The sequence below is a fragment of the Balaenoptera musculus genome, chromosome 9 (assembly GCF_009873245.2).
Source record: "Balaenoptera musculus isolate JJ_BM4_2016_0621 chromosome 9, mBalMus1.pri.v3, whole genome shotgun sequence".
Taxonomy (NCBI): domain Eukaryota; kingdom Metazoa; phylum Chordata; class Mammalia; order Artiodactyla; family Balaenopteridae; genus Balaenoptera; species Balaenoptera musculus.
The window spans coordinates 15,320,321-15,341,792 of NC_045793.1; the positions used below are offsets into that span (position 1 = coordinate 15,320,321).

A 21,472-nucleotide genomic window follows, 5' to 3' on the forward strand; every position below is an offset into this window, starting at 1 on the left:
GGTGTACATGGACAAGAGTCCATATCTCATGGTATACATGGACACGAGTATCTCTTGAACATATACTGAGGAGTGGAATTGCTGGGTCATGGCATGAAACTACAAGTTTACAAAAAAGGCCATACTGTTTCTCAAAGAACAAATGAAAGTAGATAAATAGGAACAATTAAAGTTAAAATTAAACATCTGTAAATATTACTCAAGGCTTCATTTATGTTATCTACATCTGACATAATCGTTGACTTATTCTCTATATAGTTAAATTCTATACTCCAAGTTTCATTTAAGATTCACTTCCCCCATGTAGCCTTTTCTATGTGACCTATTCTACAATGTTTTTCCCTGTTGAATTTTCTCAGTAAATGTATAAGCTATACTATCCCATAATTTCATTGCTTTTACAGTACCTTGCAATTAGTCTCTAGGTCACTGTTACATACATTTTCATCCTAACATGAGCTGTAATTTTAAAAACTTGAATAACATGTCTCAGCTTCACCATATTAATAGCTACTCCTCAGTTAAAAACTGGCAAAGGAGAGTATAATTTTATATATACAGAGCAAATTAAAAATAGAAGGACATGTGTAATTATTTAACTGTACATAGTAGGAAAGACCTGTACATACTTAGAGATGCAATAAGATTCCCTTGAAATTTTTATTAAGCATTTGGTTATGTCTAAGTTATGGTGCAGAAACCTAATTCAGAACCCTGCCAACAATCAGAGATCCCTGAAAATCCAGTTTGTTTTTTTTTTTCCCATAAGGCAGTTCATTTACACAGATGGACTGAATTTTCCATCTGGTTGTGTTTCCTCCTTTGCTTTGGTTGGTGGGAAGCTTGAAAGTGAATTTCTGGCCCATCTTTGGTAATTCTGGTATGTACTTTTGTGTATGAACTTTATTCTTGGCTTCCTTCTATCTGTTAAGTTTTGTTGTATATATACTTGGTAACTCATCTCAAATTGTTTCTGGAACACAGTGAAATACAGTAACTGACCAAATAAATACATGAATACATGAATCAATATACAAAAAAATGGTGACTTGAATGAGATCAAATGCACCCATAGTTTACGGTGTGGATGCTCACGTCTGCGCTTCCCACCGTCCTCTTCCCTGATGTTCACCTAGCAGGGTACTTCTTCCCTATATCTGAGGTTTGTAAACTGTGTTGCCTCGAGGGGCAGCCTGAGTGGTGGACCTGCTGCATCTGCTTCCCTTTGCCCTGACCACCAGGACAGTCCCTATTGTACTTGGCATCTCGACTTTATTTAAAGAAAGGGTTTTGATGCAAAAGAGTGCAAACTTGTCTATACACTATACATTCAATACGCACACATCAGCTGATTGTATTCACCTATTGTGTGCGTCTCATATCTTCACATATTCCTACAGTCCAGAGTTGAGGTATGTTATGGGCAATCATCAGGTCCCTAGCTCTGCTTCTCTGAGAGCATCTCTGAATAGAAGGCTGTTTGAACGTTATCATAAAATACATTTAAACCTGAGAAGTATTTTATAAGATGAAGAAGAGAGATGACTATTTACCTAAGTCATATTGAGGAAGTCATAAATACAGGAACTAGTAAATCACTAATTCATTTTGCCATTAGAAAGTAAATATAACTGTTGTGATTTAATGCCCAGTTGCTTGCAACTTTTTAAGTGTATCAAGCCACAAAGAAGGAAATCAGTGGGGGCTTCCCTGGTGGCGCAGTGGTTGAGAACCTGCCTGCCAATGCAGGGCACACGGGTTCGAGCCCTGGCCTGGGAAGATCCCACATGCCGCGGAGCAGCTGGGCCCGTGAGCCACAACTACTGAGCCTGCGCGTCTGGAGCCTGTGCTCCACAACAAGAGAGGCCGCGATAGCGAGAGGCCTGCGCACCGCGATGAAGAGTGGCCCCCGCTCGCCGCAACTAGAGAAAGCCCTCGCACAGAAACTATGACCCAACACAGCCAAAAATAAATAAATAAATAAATAAATAATTAAAAAAAAAAAAAAAAAGAAGGAAAACAGTCCTTTGGCTTCTGTGTACTTGGATATATGTTGCATGTGCTACACACATGGCAGAAGCCTGGACATCTTGCTAGCTGTTGAGTTCCAGGATCCATTCTGGTTGCTTCTCCAAAATGAGGTAGAGGGTGTCCCATATATATGGATACAAACATTCCCATTGCCTTAGTTTATCTCTCAATAGCTTCTTCCTATTGAGAAAAGAGTCACACGTTACTGTGTTTAGTTGTGTATACTTCTGTTAGACTGAGTTATCTATCAGGACTGTGCGTTATTTCTCTTTGCATCCCTAGCGCCTAGGATATGCTTGGCACACCATAAAACAACAATTAGATGGGAACCAGAATACATGAGGTCAGGTCTCACAAGTCCCCTGCTCTACCAGTTACTGTATGTTTAATTATTCAGTCAACAGGTATTTGGGAGCTTTCTACATGTGAGGCGTTATACCATGCACTGGTCAAACAACTTCTGGAATGGGCTGTAACACAGTAAAGAGCCAGACCTAATATGATTGAGCAGGAACCACAGGCCTTAGCGGACAAGGCTTCTTAGGGGATACCTACTTTCCTCTCAAAAAGAATAACTTGTGGAGCCCAAAACTTTGTGCTCCCCCTTTACCTTGGGGTCAGGAAAGAAAGGAGAGAAGGCACATGACACACCCAGGGCCCGCACTCACACTCAACAGAATACTATAAATAACCAAATAATAAGCTTTAATTTGAATATGTTACAGTGCAATATAATCATTCTTTTTAAGTACAAAAATAATTAAAAAAATTTTTTCCATTTGCAAGTAACATCTGCTACAGATTATAAAGAGTTACACTGATGCTATGAACTGTACACATGACACTACATCCTAAGCCTGGACCTCCCCCTCTCCACGCAACAGTACTCTGCAATCTTGAGCCCCGGCAAGATGTTTCAGAAGTAGCTATCCTTAGTAACAGAATTGGATAGTATCTCTCTTACACTAGTCTTTATGGGTTTTGTTTTTTTTTTGTCTCACTTCTACAGATTAAAAACTTTTTAAAAAGTTAATCTAAAATTCTGGGAATTGCTCTTTTTGGACTATCTTTTTTTTCCCCAAAAGACAGGAAAATAGCAGGGAGAAGCCAGAGTGTCAAGCTCGACAAGAGCTCATTTAAAAGTAAATCACCATCAGTGGAAAAGTTTTCCAAGTATAGGAAATTTGAAAATAATAGCCATTAACTGGAAGACAAATTTCATTGCAAAGAACCACTGAAAAGTTTCATGTGTCTTTTCCTACTATTATGTTTCCTAATATTTTAAGTGAGGTGAGTAAGAATCACAAGGATTCTAAAGATTATAGCAGGTTCTGTCCAGATCTGACCCACCTTGTAACTTAGATACTGAGAACCGATTATTGAAAAAACAGAAACAACAACATAAGGAACAGAAGCTTTGGCATATGAAAAATGATATAACTTTGTTTTCTAAAATTCAGTTTTTCAGGTCAGTTTATTTTGATTTGTGCTCTGAACTGATTAGATTTGGGTCTAAATAAAAGACTGGAAAACTGGTCATCTTCCTGAGCAGAGCTGGAAGAACCCCTTGCAACTGTCCAGAAGGCAAAGGCTCTCTGCCATCACAGACCTTCTTTCCATAGCTGCTCCGACTCCTGCCATGTTCCTACCTCCATTCTATATAAATTCTTCATCCACAGTGGATGCTGGGGGTATAGGTGGAAAAACTGACACTATTCTTCTTTAGTGCTTCAAGGAATTATGATTTTCAGTTCCCATGCTGGATAGGGATGGCTCTGCACTTTCTATACCTGTAATACTGGTACCTTAAACTAACAGGAAAAAATTATGTAATATAGAAACAAAGGTAATCTGGTACATAAAACATGTAGGCCTATCTTCTGAAAATAGGTCGTGAGCCTAAAAATGCTCAGTTGTGTAATGGGTTTATATTGCGAGAGCTCAGAAACATTGGGCTAGGATACGACTTAGGACAAAGAGTCCAGCCATTAGGAAATCCCTCAAAGGGCTCTACGTGATCCATATTCTATTAACATTACATTAATAAATAAAATAATCTTTGTAGCCCTACTTTCAAAAATTGATGTTTATTCAGCAGGACATATGAAGAAAAAACCTAACCTGTTACGTTACCTAAATTACAATGGGGAAGTGCCTGATGAGATTTGTATACTGTTTCCTGAATATCTTCAAATGTACCACACAGATTTTTTTCATAGTACTCACCTTTAAAAAAACTGCAATATTCAGGTTACTCCACTGCAACTGTGTTATTATCATCAAGAATTCAACTACTGAAAGAGTAATCCCACAAGCCTATTATCTGTTAATGACTGGACAGTCTGATAAAGGATCTTACTGCCATTCTTAGAATCATGTAGCTATTTATAACCTCTGCTCTCCCAAGATTCAGAGATGCACTATTAAACTTTTTATGGTATTCCCCAGTAAAACAGGATAATGTACATAGATGGCTAAAATTAAGATGACAGAATGATGGTGACCTCTGAGCATTAAAGGCATTTGTTATTACAGCTTGGAGAAAATGCCATGGAATGCTAATATGTAAAAAAAGTTATGCCATTCTCCTTAAAGTCAGTAAATCACATAAGAGGACTCCGAGTATTTTTAGAAGAAAGGCACCAGACAAGTCCAAAGTCTTATTGCTCGTCGGATCATACAGGAGCCACAGCACAAATTATGGCTCTTAGTTCAGCCAGGAGGCTCGGTCTAAGCAAGCCAGTCACTGATCTTGAGGCTCGCAGAGCAAGGAAGGAAGTGTCAACAAAACAGAGCCCCGCATCTTACATAAACTTGCGGAAAATGACTTCCAATTTTATGTCAATGTGGTGACTGGTTCCTTAGGACTCTGGAGCTATTTTAGACAGGCACTCTGTTTTCTTTGGCCCATTTCTTCATGATCCGGATGATGTACTCTACTTGGGTGTTACCCGTGCTTCTCAGTAAATGGAGCACTTCTCGAAGGGTCTCTCTGAGGAAAAGATTTGAAAGGACAAAGTGTTTCAATAAAGAATGCAAATTAACAAGCAAAATAAACTTGTGACTGTTCTTCATATCCTTTTGATATGTGTATACGGTGTATTCAAAAACCAATTACAAACTTCCTAGCCTTCTATTCTTTTGATGCCATAGTAAAATGGAAATTCTGTGAAATCCTTCTCACCAATCCAAGTTTTCCTTGTTTACTTCTACTATCTATATATATGCTATTTTTTGTCTTAATATGACATAAATATTTCCATTTCTATGCTTATTCCGCATGACAGAGTAGAAAGTGTATATCAAGGAGCTGGGTTCAAAGAGTTGGGTTCTAATTCTAGCTCTGTGCTAACAAGTGACTTAACTTGCCTGAGCCCCAGATTTCTCCTTTGTTTAAGGTGGTAATCACCTCAAACTGGGTGTCATTGCCATATCTGTAAAATTTTACAAAGCCAGGCATAGATTATTTCTTCAAGAAAAATAATATATTAATAAATATGGAAGAGAGGAAAGTTAATGACCAAGATTTGGCAAATGTCAGTATTTATATTTTAAGTAATTTAAATTTAATTAAAATTTAAACTCATGTTTTAAGTAATGCAGACTAAAACTTCCCTATTACCTCATCAAATCTATAGATGACTGTCTATTGATCCTCTTCCCTAAGAGTTCTCTCATATTTTCTACGTTTTCCCTCAAGTATCTTCTTTCAACTACCTAAATTCTTTTCAACTTTTATTTAGGAGTGGAAGTAGATACAAGGCAGGAAGTAATTTTTGATAGATTATTTACTTATAAAATAGTCATGGGAATTCCCTGATGGTCCAGTGGTTGGGACTTAGCACTTTCACTGCTGGGGCCTGGGTTCAATCCCTGGTTGGGGGAACTAAGATGCCACAAGTTGCGTGGAGTGGCCAAAAAAAAAAAAAAGTCATATCTTCTATTTATACATCAGTAACAAATACATTCCACAAAATTATTTTCAGAAAACTGAATTTAGTTTTAAGCAGTTTAACTTTTATTACAAATGGAGCTATATGCCACTTAATTTTATGTAGTCTTAATGTCTCAGTATTTCCTGGAATATGAGAAGGCAAAAGAAAAAAAGGAATTATTAACCACACTCACTCCATTTCTAATTCTTTGAGGACTAAACTAAGAGACACAAGAAAAAAGCCAAAACGCAAAGAAAAGAGAAGAAGAGATTGAAAAAGACATTGTATGAAAATGACAATTCATTTGGAGCCGAATATATATCTTGCTCTTATACTTGAGAGCTGTAGTATACTCAATGTCCCCAATATACATAGTTTAGAATGATTCGATTCTATAAAATAAAACTTCTGGAGGAAAAAGGTCAGATAGAAATATAAAACTTAACCTTTTACTCATCAAAATAATTTTTAGTTTTCAGAAGACATGATCCAAGAAAGCAATTCTCATCCCCCAGGAACCAGCAAATGCATAGAGGTAGTGTCTATTGTCTGTCTACTTACTTGGGTTCTCTCCCAGCTAAGATCATCTGGAATATGCCTACACAGGCACCCCTCTTGCCTTCCCAATATTCAGGGTTGGGATCCAGCCTCTCTAAGACATCAAATGCTTTGGCTGAATAGTAAAACTGGCCCATCTGAATAAAAGAAAGTACTGTGGTAATATTTGTAGTCAAAAGATCACACAGAATGAAACTAAATGTAAAGATACCATGAAACATAATTTCATAAAACAAGTGCATGGGTAATGACAACATTTGCAATTAGCAAATTAGATAAATTTCAATTCCTTATTAAAACAAGAAGGAAAATCACAGTTTGTGTACATGGGTTCAATTTAAACCCCCTTCCCTTCATTAAGTTTTCAACAATATAACATTTCTTCTACATATAGTCAAGTTACACTGTAATCAACATATTTGTCGTTTCTTCTAATTATATTCTAATCTTGAGGATAAACTCTGATGACTGTGATTTGAACTGGTTATTTTTCAAGTTTCCTCAATACATTCTGTAGATGACTACTATCATTAATTTTATGCTAATTTGATCCTATTCAACCCAAGAGGATGGTCTTTCCCTGACCTTGTCCCTGAAGTCTCAGAATGCCCAGATGTATACTGACTCCTACTCTAAACAGCAAGTCTTTTAAACATTTAATTCATTTTGACAAACTTCTTTCCCAAATATACTACACATTTCCTTGGCCTTGTAGAGTATGCTGACTATCATTAAATTTTGCTTAGATGAGGTTTCCTGATTGGCAATCATAAATGTATACTGTTCACTGAAGTCTTCAAATTGCTTGGCAATCCTCCTTACTCAGTGTGGTTTCGTTACCTTTCCTTTCCTGTAAACTGCTGTTTTACACCTTTGCCAATTTCCTTAAGATCTCTACTACATCTTAGCTCAGCTTTTTTCTATACTTCATAGGGAAGACACAACTCTCCCTCCTTCAGTTCAAATTATACTTGTACCTTCATTACTCCTTCCCTCTTTTCTGCATATCTCACAGAAAGAAGTGTTCTTATTCCTTTTCAAGGTTAATCCTTCTTCCTATGTTCTCCTAAAAAAATTTTTTTTTGGTAAAGAAACACACCAAATGGTGTGGGAAACATACATGTACAGTTTAATGACTATAATGTCAATATAAGTGTAACTACCACCCAGGTCAAGAAATGAAACATTGACAGCAAAACAGAAGCTCTGTGTGTCACTTCCACAGCACAACCCTCTCTTTCCCTATTTTCAGTAACTAGTAGTCTGACTTTTATGGTCATCAGTTCTTTGACCTTCTTTATAGTTTTATCAGCTATGTAAACATCTTTAGACAATATAATTGAGTGTTGCCTCTTAGTATGTTAGCTATATGAAATAAAGCTGTAAATATTCTTTTGTGTCTTGTATATGTTTTTACAATTCATTTATATTGCTCGATAGAGCTCTAGTTGGTTCATTTTTTAAAGCCTTTTTATTTTAAAATAATTATAAATTTACAGGAGGTCACAAAGATAGTACAGAGTGGTCCCATGTCCTTTCAACCAATTTCCCCCATTACAGCTTATACAACTATAGTACAATATCACAACATCAAACCCAGGAAACTGACATCACTACAATGTGTATGTACAGTTCTGTCATTTAATCAAATGTGTAGGTTCATGTAACCACCACCCCTATCAAGATACAGATCTATTCCATCACCACAAAGCTGTACTCTCCTCCCAGCTGACCATCCCTGACCGCTGGCAATCACCAATTTTTTCTACATCTCTATAATTTTGTCATTTCAAGAATGTTATATATATATGAAATCATACATCAGTTTTTTTAAGATTGTGGTCTACATTATTCTCATTGAATCTGCTTCCTAATCTAATTCTCTTCTGTACCTAGCAGTGTTTTCTCAGGCCTCTTGCAATTCCATCTAGCTGCAGATTTGACATTTTCCTTCCTTGGCATTTGATAAAATAGGAACAAGAAAAAGAGTAATGAAAAACACTTTTTTTTTCTCTCTCCTGGTTCTTTTCTTTTCCTTCTGTTCATCTTCATCCTGTCTCTTTCACTGACTCTTCTTTCTATTTCTATCCCTTAAATACTGGTGTTCCATGTGGTTCCTCACCCCGTTCACTGGTTAATCTCATTCTCTTCCATACTCCACTACTACTGCTACTGCTACTGCTACTACCACCACCACCATTAACTACTGTTAACTTCTAAAGCTACATCTCTAGTCCAAGCCTCTCACATGAATACCTGAGCTCCAGGCTCACCCTGATAATTTCACACATGTAATATCTCTACCTGGGAGCCCCAAACACACTTCAGATTTAATACATCTAAAATTGAACTAAATTCCTGTCTTTTAGTGGTTTATTTCCCTCTGCCTTCCCTAACTCAATATCACTGCCATCCACCAAGTTCTATTAAACATTTTCAAGTTTCCTATGTTTTAAATCCTTTTCCACTGATGGTGATTCACTTTATAATGTAATGATTCACTTTGAAATGAGCTATTATTGATTAATTTGATACTAGACTCTCTTTACCTGACGTTTTCCTGTCTTTTGGACAGGAAGAAATATTCCCAAAATAGGAGTTTCCAGAATTTGAGGCTAATTTTTTAAAAAGCTTTTAATCTATAGGATAGGGCCCCAAACTCTTCCCTCCTCCCTGCCTTTCCAACTCCCTACACACACACACACACACACACACACACACACACAGTTCGTCCTTTACTAAATCTGACTGCTTTTTTACTCTCTTTTTTTTTCTGGTTCCTTTGTCTTTCCTGTCTACTATTTGCACCATGGTTTTCCCAAAGGTTTGGTTTGCAACTCTCTTACTCTTCTTACTTTACTCCCTTATCGGTAATCTCACTTTTTTCAGGGCTTCAATTACTATTGAAGTGGTGACGATTTCTCCAGATCTGTCTCTCGATGTCAGAGGACATCATTCTTGAGCTTCAGAACCAAACTTCCAATTACCAGAGGAATACCTCTATCTGCACGGTACCTAAAGATTCACAGCCTTCAGAAGTCTAAAACCTCCTCTCTAAACCACTATTTCATACACATTATTTCATATTTCATTTATATGTATACATGTTTTATGTACATATAAAACCCTGAAATGCTATCTCTTAGTTCAGTTCATTCATAAAAGGGATGACATTTCTGATATCACTATGCGAATCCTCTCACCTATAGCCGTTTAATCTCTAGGACACTTTCCCCTAACATTTAGTCAATGCAGCAACGTGATACGGATCTTCACTTTCCCCTTAGGTCTCACTCAGACGCACCTTGTAGCAGTCATTAGCAATGAGCTGTAAGAGGCTAAAGGACTCGCCAGAGGTTTCCATCTTGAGATAAAGTTCCCAGGCTAGTCTTGGTTTCTTATTCATAATGTCTACAAAGAGAAACAAAGATTTATGCTTTTAAAATGTACAAGAAATACACTTCTGCATCTTGCTAGTCTATGGATTTGGTTCTATGTTACAAATATACAAAGTAATGGTAAGCAGCTCTTACATGGGAAAGCTTACAGTGTTGGCATTAAGCTGGTTTCACCCTCAGAACTCTACCATACTTAAAATACTTAAGTTAGGCTTTACATAGTTATATCTTTTTAGATTGGGTTGACTTCCAGTAGTTCCTACTTTGCACATCTGCTGAAAAGTCATCTATCATTCATTCAATCCCACTCATACAGTTCCAGCCTCACTTAGAAATCTAATTGCTAAAATTTTCCCATGACTTCAAAAACTCAGTGAACATTTTAAAACCAAGTGAAAAAAAAGAAGCAAGAGAGACACAGACAGACAGAGACGATAGGCTATATAGTACACACAAATTATGTTTTTGACATTTTATCACTTTTCAGGCCGGCACCAAAGTGAAAAGGTAAAATTAGCATAACAATATCATTTAACAAAAAACAATGTAAACTCAGACTCTGGAAGCTTTAATAGGCTAAAGGAAGAACTTGGCATCTTTTAGGACTGTTTATGCTAGGTCAATGTCATATGGTAGAACTAATCACAGAGTAAACTTATCTAACACATGTACGTGGCCATCCTTACTGAGTAGCATTAACAACACTTAATCTCAGAGTTTACTCATTCTACAAAACAAAATTAGAAAACACTCAATAAAAGGATTCCTCTATAACATTTAAAAGAAGACTCACAGCACCGAGCTAACCAACTGAGGTAAATGTAGTCGTTTTTCATCTTCTCACTTTGGATTAAAAGGAAAATCTGTAAGAGGAGGAAAAAGGGAATAAACATGAAGATGCTTTTACAATAAAAATATCCATAGCAGCTTGCCTTAGATTAATGAGCATTATAAATGGCCAAATTCTATACAGGCCACTGAGAAAAGTAAAGGACAATTTTTGTGCTGATTTTAAAACACTTCTCTCAGTTATTGATATCACAAGGTAACATGAGGTTGGTGAGGATACAGAAGATTTGAACAGAATAATTAACAACTGCACACGCTACTGGGCAATAAAGCAAGTCTCAACAGATTTTAAAGGACTGGTGTTATACAGACCACACCCTATGACCACAATACAATTAAGTTAGAAATCAAAATAAAATAACCCGGAAAGGATAACATACACACTTGAAAATCATGAAACATGTTTTAGAATAACTCACCATCAAAGACAATAAAAAGATCATTTCTAAACATAATGGAAATTAGAAAATACTTAGAATTTGAATAATAATGAGTTGAGTAATTTGTTGAATAATAACAAAATTGAATTAAATAATTCAATTGAATTATTTTGAATCATTCAGATAACCTATGGAGTTAGAAGTCAAGATAGTGGTTAGCCTTGTGGGGGAGAGATTGACTCAAAAAGGAGCTGGGTGCGTTCCCAGGGTTATGATAATATTCTATTTCATGATCTGGGTACTGACTATTTGGGTATGTTCACTTTAAAAATTCATCAAGCTGTGTACTTTGATTTGTATACTTTTCTCCATGTATGTTATGTTTTTATAAAATTTACCCAAAAAAGGAAAACATGAATGTGGTTATAAAATCTATATATCTATTTATATTGTACTTTTTAATGTAACCTAAGAACAGTAGAACTTTTAATAATCCTTTACCCTTAAACTTTTTATTTGAGTGAGAAAAAGATAACAATGTTTTTAGATAGAATTATTCAAACGCCTTCAAAAGCAGGTACCCACCTCTTCACCCTCACTGGTATTGCCAGTTGCAGCTTTGGCTTGGGCATAATTAAAGTTAAAGATGTCATCATTATAGAAGTAACTCTGAAAAACATCCCAAGAACAGGTCACACTGAGCATTAACATATAAAATATAAAAACATCAGTCATACCAGGTAAACACAAAAATAATCTTAAGGAGTTAGCTGATGCCACTACTACCACCACAGTAAAAGGGTGGTAGTAAAAGATACTCTAAAAGTATCTTATCTGTGACATACTATATACAGTATTTTGTATACAAAGTCATCTAGAAAATTCTACACTGACCTTAAATGAGTTGAGGTAAATCAAGACATCATCAAATTGCTTAAGCAGGAAGAAACAGGAAGCCATGCACTGCCTGCCTGGTATTGTATCTGAAATGGAATGGGAAAAGAAACCAGGTGTATTCATGAAACTAAAAGTTCTCTTTAGGGGCTTCCCTGGTAGTGCAGTGGTTAAGAATCCATGTGCCAATGCAGGGGACACGGGTTCGAGCCCTGGTCTGGGAAGATCCCACATGCCGCAGAGCAACTAAGCCCGTGTGCCACAACTACTGAGCCTGCACTCTAGAGCCCGTGAGCCACAACTACTGAGCCCGTGCTCTAGAGCTCGTGCTCCAGAACGAGAGAAGCCACTGCAATGAGAAGCCCGCGCACCGCAACAAAGAGCAGCCCCCGCTCGCTGCAACTAGAAAGCCCGTGTGCAGCAACAGAGACCCAACGCAGCCAAAAATAAATAAATTAATTAATTAATTAAAAATAATAGTTTAATAATATTTTAAAAAAGTTCTCTTTAGCTGAACTTTGAGTTATTTTATAATTTAGAGACAGGAATGTATTCCAAGACATCTTTCTAGATTCTGAAATTACAGATTCTGTTCAGTGGACAAAACCTCAGCATGATGGAGGTCACAGTACTCAAGAATGACCGATAATCTCTCTTGCGGTTAACTCTCAGAGTTCCACATGAGCACATGTCCTACAGGCTACAGTTTTCCCCAGATCTTTTCCAGGGCTTTGATTCTCTCACCCAACTCCAACACCTGCACACTCAACTATCGTGACTTAGTATCTATCATTACTCATCTAAGACACCTAACACTCCTGATCTCAAATGGAGAAATACTTTGCCATGGAACCATCTGATCCTGATCCTGACCAACTTTTTGTCTGATAACAGATTCGTATTTGAAGTGGCAGAGGATTAGAAGAATACCTGACCCTCACCACTGTCACTCCCAATCCTCCTTCCTCTGTTCAATTTTTTTCCCCCAAAACACTTAGCACAGTCAGATATACTATATAATCTATTTTTTAAAAAGTATTTATTTATTTATTTGGCTGCATGGGGTCTTAGTTGCACCATGCAGGCTCTTTTAGTTGCGGCACATGGGATCTAGTTCCCTGACCAGGGATCGAACCCGGGCCCCCTGCATTGGGAGCGTGGAGTCTTAACCACTGGACCACCAAGGAAGTCCCCTGTAATCTACTTATTATGTTTATAGTCTGTTCTCTCTAGACTGTACACTGCACAAGCGTAGGGGGATTGGTTTGTTTTGTTTACTGCTGCATCCCCAACACCACAATACATTTTTGTTGTACAAATGAATTGAAACGGGGAAAGAAAATATTATCCAACAAATAGTTTTGGTGAAACATTTGAAAGAAAATGAATATCCAGGGGTGATTAGAATATTTAACAATCAGTTCAGCATGAACACTGTTCATCAGAATAGATGCCGGCCACGGACAACTGGAACAGACAGCCATCTTGGTTCACAGTGGCTAACTATCAGCCCTTTTTAGATCCCTTTCTCAAATCTTACACTGAATCTTCAGTGATGAGATTGATAGTTTAATAATAAAAATGAAGCCACAAAACTACTGGTGGGAAATATAGATGAATATTATATAACTTCAGGGATAAAAAAGCATTTTCTAAGCTTGATACCCATGGTAAGAGATCATTATAGAAAAGATAAATAAGATGTAAATGTTTTTATATGGGAAAAAAATACTATAGGCAAAGTTAAAAGCAAATGACCTACTGGAAAAATATCTACAGCATGACAAAAGTTTTATACATAAAGAGCTCTTGAGAAATCAATAAAAGTTAACATTTCAAATAAAAAACAGAATCAAATTTTTAAAACTCTTATGAACTAGAGAATATACTTATTCTCCTCTATTTATATATACTCTCATCTCATCTAGCTGAGATGTTAAGAAGGGCTAATTCAATATTCTCTCCTGTGTCTGAGTTCCTACTTTATAATGGGAAGCCTAACAGATATATCCCTGGACAGAGACTCAAACTTCACCAGTCAGTATATGACCAACTCCAGTTATAAATCATGCTCACAAGTACAGATTCAGACATACCACATTCACTAGCTGATCCTCCCACCAACTGGAAGAACTGCTGGGCAATTTTCATATGATCCTTCTAAAAAACAAAGCAGAGCTGATACAGAAGAATAAGCTGAAAATATATTATTTGTATTACTTTGTGGTTTTAACATATTTGTCAGGAGTTAACATATACCCTTGTTTTAAATCCTCCCCAAATCAATAGTACTAATTCTTATTAGCATAAGCAACTAGAAAATGATAATCTGCAATTGAATTAAAACCTATTTAGGGTCAGATAGGAAAGAAGAAAAAAATTCAATCCCCAAATTCTATCTTAAAAGTATCTTCATTAAATGAACTCATTCATTCATTCATTTAACAAACATTTATTGCTCTTTTATCATATATCAGACCTTGTCGTAGGAGCTATGGCTATAACAAGGAGTATTTATTAAATAAAATCATTAATTTATTCAATAGCTATTTATTGCCTATCTACCACATGAAGCACTTTGGAGTGAGCTGGACATAAAAAGATTTATTTATATTCCACTTTTTTCCAAAAATAACTTACTATGCCATATTCAGAGGAATAAGAGCTTAATTTTAGTCAGCATTTTGGTACTTATAAAAAGCTTTTCCAGAGAAACAATTATTCCCATTTTACAGATGTCAAAATTATAGCTCAGAGGTATACAAGGTTAAAAAAAAGTCAGTGAAGGGACTTCCCTGGTGGTGCAGTGGTTAAGAATCCGTCTGCCAATGCAGGGGACATGGGTTCGATCCCTGGTCTGGGAAGGGATCCGCAGAGCAGCTGAGCCCGTGCGCCACAACTACTAAGCCTGTGCTCTAGAGCCCACACACCGCAACTACTCAGCCTGCGAGCTGCAACTACTGAGCCCATGCACCGCAACTACTGAAGCCTGCCCACCTAGAGCCTGTGCTCTGCGACAAGAGAAGCCACCGCAATGAGAAGCCCGCACATGCCACAAAGAGTAGCCCCCGCTCGCTGCAACTAGAGAAAGCCTGCACACAGCAGCAAAGACCCAATGCAGCCAAACAAATAAAATTTTAAAAAGTCAGTGAAAATAAGAATGAATTTTTGCAGTGATTTGCTGTTGTTATTAGATATACACACTGTTTAACAATTGGGCTTTTTTTTTTAAACCAAAGCAGCAATTCTTAGGGTTGTAGCTTTCTTTTTTTTCTTTATTTTTTTATTTCATTTTATTTTGTTCTATTTTTTTGGCCATGCTGTGCGGCTTGCAGGACCTTAGTTCCCCAACCAGGGCTTGAACCCGGGTCCCTGGCAGTGAGAGCGCCAAGTCCTAACCACTGGACCACCAGGGAATTCCCCTTTTTTGTCTTTAAATAACACAGGATTCTTTTCACAATGGAATCTGGACTGGGGGATATGGAGAAGTAAAAGGAACTACAGAAGAGCCTATTTGTAAGTTTATTGCTGGTTGAAATTTGATGTTCATTTTGATCTTTTCCACACACATAACTTTGCAAGCTACAGATTGCCAGTGATTTTATACTCACCGAACCCATTTCCTGGCCAAGGGCTGCATTGACCACTCCTTTGAGGATATACTCCTGGACACATGGAATATCACTAATTAATTTAAAAGGAACGTGGAACTATAAGATATCTTTCAAATAGATCATTTGCATCAACTTAATGCTTTATATATATTATCAAAAGTTACCCAAAGTCACTTTTCTCTGTTCTATCCCTGGTTTGAATGAAAGAATTAGCAGACTTTCCTTTGTTTCCCAGGAAAGTATTCATATAACAGAATTCATCATATTTGCAAATTCTCAATCTTAAGCAGAAAAACTCAGTGGACACTCACAGGAGTTAAGTTTTGTTTTTATTTCAATTCAGTGGAAAAAATTAACAATAAAACGTTTATGTAATAATTTTTACACCTTATCAGTCACTGCCATTCTCTGTGATGACATCATATATATATTATCAATATTTTTCCCTTTCCAATGATATAATAACCTTCCTTTGCTAGTGATCCCTTACCTCAAAAAAAAAAGTATCCTCTGATTCTCCTTTGTAAGGTATTCTTGCTTTTGGAGTCCTGAGGCCTCACCTGTATCCCCTTCAGACTTGGTTCTGTTCTTTAATAGATACTCTCCTTAGCTTTATCAATTTTTATGTGGGTACTATTTTTATTTAAGAGGGCTCATAAAAAGAACAGAACAAAAGATGCTGAAGCCTTTAATACACTGGAGAAATATACCTGTTTAGATCTAGAAACAGTTTTCAGTCAGTCTTTCACTCAATGAGTGGAATGCCTACTACGTGCTTAGTGTACATAGTGTTGGAGATACAATACAGACACAATCCTTGACCGCAAGGAGCTAACAACCTAGCAGGGGACAGAGACATAGTACAGACAACCATACTGCTGATGTAAGTTTCTATATCTAGTTTCATCAGAATTCTAGATCTCAGTATTTTCAAACATCAACCCTTCTGAGGAGAGGACCACATATACGGGAATTTACAAATATCAAAAAGTCCAGGATATTCATTCTCATATCAAAAGTCTCACATAAAAAAAAAAAGTCTCACATAACATTCCTAGATCAATATATACGATCTCTCCTGAGATTCTATAAGCAAGAATCTTCTCTAAGATGCCTTCTGAAATTCCGCTTCCAACAGAACTTGGTTAGTAAAAATGCAACACATTCGCAATTACCTGAGGAGTAGTAGGTTCCAGATCCTTAATTAAGTTATAAGCTTCTTGTACATCATCTGAAATATAAGAAATAAGTAGCTATACTAATCTGTATCCTAGCAAACTCTTCTGAAACAGTCTCCCAAACGATAAGGTCCTTCAAACATTCATGGGAAGTATGATTTGTTTTTTTTGTCTCTTAACTCTCCATCAAGTTCAATGTTGAGTAGTAGATAACCAAATATCTGTAGGAAACCCATATTAAGCTATGAAGCACCTAAAAGTTCAAGCTAAAAATAAGGAATGGGGAAGTATATGCCAATGGCATTGTAATTATATAAGAAAAACAACCATTTTTTTAAAAGATATATAAAGTATGTAGGAGTGAAATGACATGAAGTCTGGGATTCGCTTTAAAATATTTCAGCAACAAAAACGGGAGAGGGAGGATAAATGAAAAAAGACTGGCAATATCTAGAAGACTGTTGAATCTGGGATGCATATTTGGGTGTTCATTTTGGATGTTCATACTATTAACTTGTTTTGTTTATGTTTGAAAATTTTTAGAATAAAAATTAATTTATAAAATATATAAGGTGTTTCTTTAATTCTCGTCCAAAAGCATATTTCTTTGTGCTTATATATCAAATTAGAGAGAACTATTTGCAAGTTCATGTTCTTATGCTAATAAACACTGACATTTTCCTCAATGCGGAATATGTTGTCTGGCTGGTTTCTACCATGCACCTAAAAAGGCCCACACTGGTAGTCCGAGGTCCAGGACAGAGTGCCGGCACCACTGCACAGTAACTCCTGCCCTGTACTCACAACTGTTAGATAAAAGCCTGCTTTAGGCATGTGTCTAACAATTTCATCCTTACTCAGGGGAAACAAATATCACGTTCTCTTTGCATCATGCTATTTCTCATGGGAAGCTTGAGGGTACAAAGAAACAGAAAGGCAGACAATTAGAGCAAATAAAAAACAATTAATGATGAAAAAGAAAAGACTCAAGAAAATGTAGATGTACATTACACACAGGGGAACACAAGAAAAAGAAGAAACGAGGGAGGGGAAGGAAAAAAAATAGAAAAACTGAAATAGAATGAATAGAGAACAAAGGGCAGAAAAATAAGAGGAAAAGAAAAGAACAGAATGAGTGAGAGATTGGAAGCAACAGAAGAAGAAAGAGAGAATAAAGAGAAAAGGCACAACAAATAAATACCAATAAGTTTGTTCTGTCCTACGAACCTGTTGCAAACATATTTTTGGAAGTATTATGAGTTGATTTTAAAGATTAAGCAAGTAGTTCAGTTAGAGATTAAATGTTCTAAAATATCTTAAATAGGCAAGACCAAGACACAGTTTTCTTACCTTGACGAAGGTAGTAAATCACTAAGTTTAGCCTAGCTTCAGGAATGACATCAACCAGGGGAGGCAAAACCTGCAAAGCCCCTTCACCTCCTCGGAAAACAACCTAAAGACAGAGAAACTCTGTATTATGGCAATAACTATGAGTTCACTTATTGGTGGAAATGTGTAAGCAGCTGACACAACAGTTATTCTTTGAAAGGATGAATATATTTTTGAAGCTCTCTCTATAAACACATGACCTTGACCTAATTAAAAGAAAACCATTCTAAATTATAAGAAATAGAATAAAGGCATAACCCTATTGCATACATTTCCTTTTCTCCTCATAAGAACTGTAGAAAACTCTTAAAGTACCCAATAATTAATGAAACTTTTTTTCTAGACAGATATTCTCTATCAAAAACTCCATGAAGGAATTTACATAATCTTTCTGAGACTGTTGCCTCATCTCTAAATGGCATTAGTAATGTCTACCTTTCAGGGTTATCATGAGGATTAAATGAGTTAAAGTGGGCTAAATGTGTGGCACATAGTAGGTAATATTTCATTTAGTTTTTCAGTAAATATTCATTAGCACTTACTATATGCTTGGTATTGTAATAGCAGGGTTACACCAGGAACAAGTCACTCCCCTGTCACTATATAGGCTGTACTCAGGTGGGGAGAGACCTTCAAAGAGCAAACTTAAGTATGTTGTCATATGATAATAAATGCTACAGAGAATAGCTAAAACAAAAGTATCATTCATGAAAGGACAGTTTTGCATACTGTTCTGTACTCAGAGCCTAGCACAGTATCTGGCACACAGTTATGTCACAAATAAATATACAGAAATCAAGGCAATCAGGCATAAACGACCTAATCTCTTTTTTCTATATCAAAATATCCATATGGTCATCTTATTTGCTTCCTCCTTGTCTGAGATGCTCCCTTCTCTTGCCAAGATTAATTCCTTCATCTATCTTCTTTGATGCCATAACTTCTGACTCCATCTAGATCTTGTTTCTGTATTAAGCAATCATTCTATTTCATTAATCCTGGTCCCATTTCTCAACTTCAAACATGCACAAAGGTTCCTGCTCTCTGGAAAAATCTTCCACTTGGTGCCACTGTTGCCTCTGGATAGCACCTTATTTTTCTCCTTTCTTTCAACGCCACACCTTAAAAGTATGTGGTTCCCTGCTTCAACTTTCTTCTCATCCTCTCACTCCTTAAGTTCCCAGAAAACTTGCTTCTGCTCTCTGCACACTAGTAAACTCACTCTACAAGTCACAAATTAACCCTTTTGGCCAAATTCAATGGACTATTCTGTCCTCTTGCTCCATGACATACCTGCAGTTTTGACACCGATGGAATAGCATGACAACAAAAGCACTGTTTACTATATGCTTATTATATGCTGCATACTGCTTGAGGTACCTTATACACATTACCTCATTTCATCTTCACAAGGAAATAGGGTAGGTACTGTAATTTCCCCTATTCTACATATGAGAACATGGAGACTCATCAATGGTTTGTGACTTACCCAATGTTACAAAGCTAGTACATGGTATAACTTGATTTTGACCTCAGATCTGACTCCAAAAGTCGATGTTAACAACAATTTATATTGCTTAATATTTTTCAGGTTTTGTTTTAAACATTAAGGTAATCTGTATTCATTGGAAAAAACTTACATATACTATTACAACAGGAAAAAGGAAAATTTCCATTTTTTCGCTTTTCTCTTTAATCCCACCCTCCAAGAATAATTCCTATTGCTAGCTAATATGCATCTTCCAGTTATACGCACATATAACAGTTCTTTATTCTGGCTGTATATTATGTCCACTTGGGAAACTTTTAAGAAAAGTACTCATGGCCGAACCCTAGCCAACCATTCAGTAAAAATCTCACCCATCATTATTTTTAAAAATCTCCCAGGTGATTAAAATGTGTACTTGTAATGACATTACAGTTAGAAGCAACCTAAGTGTCCATCAACAGATGAATGGGCAAAGAAGATGTGGTCTATATATACAATGGAATATTACTCAGCCATAAAAAAGAACGAAACTTTGCCATTTGCAGCAACATGGATGGACTTGGAGGGCATTACGCTAAGTGAAATAAGTCAGACAAAGAAAGACAAATACTGTATGATAACACCTATATGTGGAACCTAAAAAATGCAGCACACTAGTGAATATAACAGAAAAGAAGCAGACTCACAGATATTGAGAACAAACTAGTGGTTACCAGTGGAGGGTGGGGCAATATAGGGGTGGGAGAATGGGAGGTACAAACTACTGGGTGTAAGATAGGATACAGAGATGTATTTGTACAACGCAGAGAACATAGCCAACATTTTGTAATAATTGTAAATGGAGTGCAACCTTTAAAAATTGCATAAAAATCAGAAAAAAAATTTAACAATGACATTACTGTTGACCCTCGAACAACGGCAGAGTGGGTGGTGTAGAGGCCCTGACCCTCCACACAGCTGAAAATCCGAGTACGATTTATAGTCAGCCACCCACATCCATGGCTCCTCCACATCCGAGGATTCAACCAACCTCAGACCGTGCAGTATGTACGACTGAAAAAAATCTGTGTGTAAGTGGACTCATGCAGTTCAAACCCGTGTTGCAGAAGGGTCAACTGTACATTATCTAGGTGCTTTTTCTCGCCTGCCCTTTCTTGAGATATTTTCTTATTCTCCTTCTTCCAGCCACTTAAGTACAAATGCTCTCTTGGAACCATATTTTTCTCTGTTTTTAACTCTTTCTTCAACTATCACTACTCTTAAGAAAACTCCTAAACCTGTTCTCTGGTCTTAATCTCTTTCCAAGTTTAATTTCCAGACTACTACTTCTAACACATCATTCTCCACAAAAATTAATCTGTCTTTAATTTATAAACTAGACTAGAAGTGAAAAGATTAGAGGCAGAAGCTCACAATAAAAAATAACCACAAAAAACGCTATCTGTGATGGAGGCCTGAATTAGAGGAGGAATGGAATGAATATAAGACAATACCAACAAAGAATTAATAGGATTAAGTGACTGAGTAGCTATCAGAGATAAAGGGGAAGAGAGAGTCTAAAACAGCTACGGTTTTCGGCATTCATACTCAGAGACTTGGTGCCAAAGAAGGTACAGAGAAATCAGAAGGAAAAGGAGTAGTTATTTATTGCCATTTTCAGATGAGGAATCTGAAACTCAACAATATTAAATAATTTTCTCAATGTCCCGGGTGTCTGAGTTGAATGCAGCTGCTTTGCACCCACTCTACTGCATAGT

The 21,472-nt window shown here is 36.7% G+C and overlaps 1 protein-coding gene across 5 annotated transcripts in view; it reads right to left on the reverse strand.

The window, feature by feature from the left end:
• Positions 1 to 2,994: 2,994 nt before the first annotated feature.
• TTC26 (tetratricopeptide repeat domain 26) overlaps positions 2,995 to 21,472 on the reverse strand; it is a 37,650-nt gene continuing 19,172 nt past the window's right edge. For all 5 annotated transcript variants that reach the window (XM_036864471.1, XM_036864472.1, XM_036864477.1 and 2 more), the window contains 10 exons: positions 18,188 to 18,290; positions 16,835 to 16,890; positions 15,657 to 15,710; positions 14,142 to 14,205; positions 12,046 to 12,134; positions 11,737 to 11,820; positions 10,716 to 10,785; positions 9,829 to 9,935; positions 6,528 to 6,661; positions 2,995 to 5,023 (listed from right to left, as the gene is read on the reverse strand). In XM_036864471.1, the coding sequence (XP_036720366.1) occupies positions 4,912 to 5,023; positions 6,528 to 6,661; positions 9,829 to 9,935; positions 10,716 to 10,785; positions 11,737 to 11,820; positions 12,046 to 12,134; positions 14,142 to 14,205; positions 15,657 to 15,710; positions 16,835 to 16,890; positions 18,188 to 18,290 (873 nt within the window). In that variant the 3' untranslated portion in view covers positions 2,995 to 4,911. The remainder of the gene's footprint in view (positions 5,024 to 6,527; positions 6,662 to 9,828; positions 9,936 to 10,715; positions 10,786 to 11,736; positions 11,821 to 12,045; positions 12,135 to 14,141; positions 14,206 to 15,656; positions 15,711 to 16,834; positions 16,891 to 18,187; positions 18,291 to 21,472) is intronic.